At 38.1% G+C, this 1,903-nt stretch overlaps 1 protein-coding gene across 1 annotated transcript; it reads left to right on the forward strand.

Annotated features, from left to right (window-relative positions):
• The first annotated feature begins 358 nt into the window (after positions 1-358).
• Positions 359-1,416, forward strand: LOC117688907 (neuronal acetylcholine receptor subunit alpha-3-like). The gene is made up of 2 exons (XM_066088248.1): positions 359-1,060; positions 1,210-1,416. The coding sequence occupies exons 1-2, from the start codon at positions 359-361 to the stop codon at positions 1,414-1,416; spliced, it is 909 nt and encodes a 302-aa protein (XP_065944320.1).
• The last annotated feature ends 487 nt before the right edge of the window (positions 1,417-1,903 follow it).

The raw sequence follows: 1,903 nt of genomic DNA on the forward strand, positions 1-1,903 counted from the left end.
CATTGTAATCTGTTTAATGAAAGATTTTAAATGGCGCTCTCTCATATATTTAAGTACGTGTTGTAAATGAATTCCCTGGATTTCGTGTTGATAGTACTAAGTGTTCGTGACGCACTTACGCATTTGGCGGTCGATTCGCGCGATTTAATCCCCTAAAATCAAATGACCACTCCATTGTTGCAAGCCAATTTATTGTTAAATGACTTCATAATTACGAAATGTAGTACTGAAATGAAACCCGAGTGAATGAAAAGCCTTGATTTACCATAAACTGCAGATTAGCAAAGGTAATCGATCGGTGTCGTATTTCAACATAATAATCAAAGTGATAGAGGATTCATTTTTGCGGACGAAAAATATGCGACGTTCACGGAAGATTACGATTTGGATGCTCTATGTTTTGATAATAGGGAGAGAATATGTTTCGTCACAGACGGGAACTGACATTAAGAACCTGTACACCTACCTCTTCACAACCCTCAATTATAACAAGGATATACGGCCAGCGACTGACCAGACCGCCGCCACCGATGTATCAATGGAACTTCTGTTGACGGGGTTCCATGGACTCCACGAAGCCACGCAACAGATGAGTTCGATGGGGATTCTAACCATCAAATGGAAGGACGAGTTTTTGACATGGACGCCGTCATCTTATGGAGGGGCCACCTATATCGACGTTCCCCAGGGAAAGATTTGGAAACCAGATCTGCAGATTCAAAACGGTATGACTAGTTTTTCAGAACTGGGAGGCAGTTTCATGAGCTTGCGTATATTTAGTACTGGGGATGTGTCTTGGCAACCGTATAAAGTGTTTAATACGAAGTGTTTGATAAACATCGCGTATTTCCCATACGACCGACAACAATGTTCAATAAAGATTGTGGCATGGAACAGCGACAGTACAACGGTTAACCTAACGAAAGGAGCCACCCCGTTCACGCTAGACGACGAATTGAACGACGGTCAATGGGCCATTTCAGACCCCACCGCTAACACCTTAGTTGACGATGGAAGTTCCTTGATAATATACAGGCTAAACTTCGTTCGAAAGCCGAAGGTATATATTTTCAATATCATACTTCCTATGATATTCCTCGTTATTCTAGATATATTTACGTTTGCATTGCCGAATGACAGCGGTGAAAAGATGTCCTACTCCGTCGCTGTATTATTGTCGATATTTATTCTCTTAACAGTTGTTTCTAGTATGCTGCCAAGTTCTTCAACAACAACGTCTTATTTGGAAGTTTATCTTCTTCTGGGTCTGACTCTTGGAACGCTGATTCTTATCATAGTAGCAATATCGCTACGAATCCAGCAGTTCTCACAGGAAAGACAAATACCTCAATGGGTAAGAAACCTTACCTTGCTCTCTTGGAAGTTTCAACGTCGAATGCCGAAAAGCTCGATTGAAAACGACGAAAGTCAGAATACAAAAATGGAAGTTGTAAGTTTTGCAGAAGTCGATAAAAAGAGTGAACAGGAACCTGAAAAGAAACATGAAAGGGGAGATAACATTGTTGTTCTTTGGACAGATGTGACTTCAGCAATTGACTTTTACATGTTTTTCATGTTTTCGATCTTTTTTATAATTTCTACTGGAATTCTTCTTGGTATTGCTGGTTCAAGTTAAAAAAAAATTAACAACTTTTTCCTCATCTGAATTTAAGAAAAACAGAAATAAAGACTTACACATTTTAGGTATTTTTCTTGTAATGGAATTTTCTTTCCATAGACTAACAGTCATACAACTTTTTGGAATTATTTTTCGGTATTCTTCTATTTATAAGTGATGTCAACTAAACATGATGTTAAACACCTAACGCAAATTTAATTTACCAAATAAATATAATTGATATTTTGGCCGTTGATGCTGATCAAAATTAAATTTTCATTTAAT

The sequence above is a fragment of the Magallana gigas genome, chromosome 6 (genome assembly GCF_963853765.1).
Source record: "Magallana gigas chromosome 6, xbMagGiga1.1, whole genome shotgun sequence".
Lineage (NCBI taxonomy): Eukaryota > Metazoa > Mollusca > Bivalvia > Ostreida > Ostreidae > Magallana > Magallana gigas.

Coding starts and splice junctions, on each gene's coding strand:
- LOC117688907 (XM_066088248.1), top strand. CDS start 359: ATGCGACGTTCACGGAAGATTACGATTTGGATGCTCTATGTTTTGATA. Junction 1,061..1,209: donor ACTTCGTTCGAAAGCCGAAG/GTATATATTTTC, acceptor AGTTGTTTCTAG/TATGCTGCCAAGTTCTTCAA.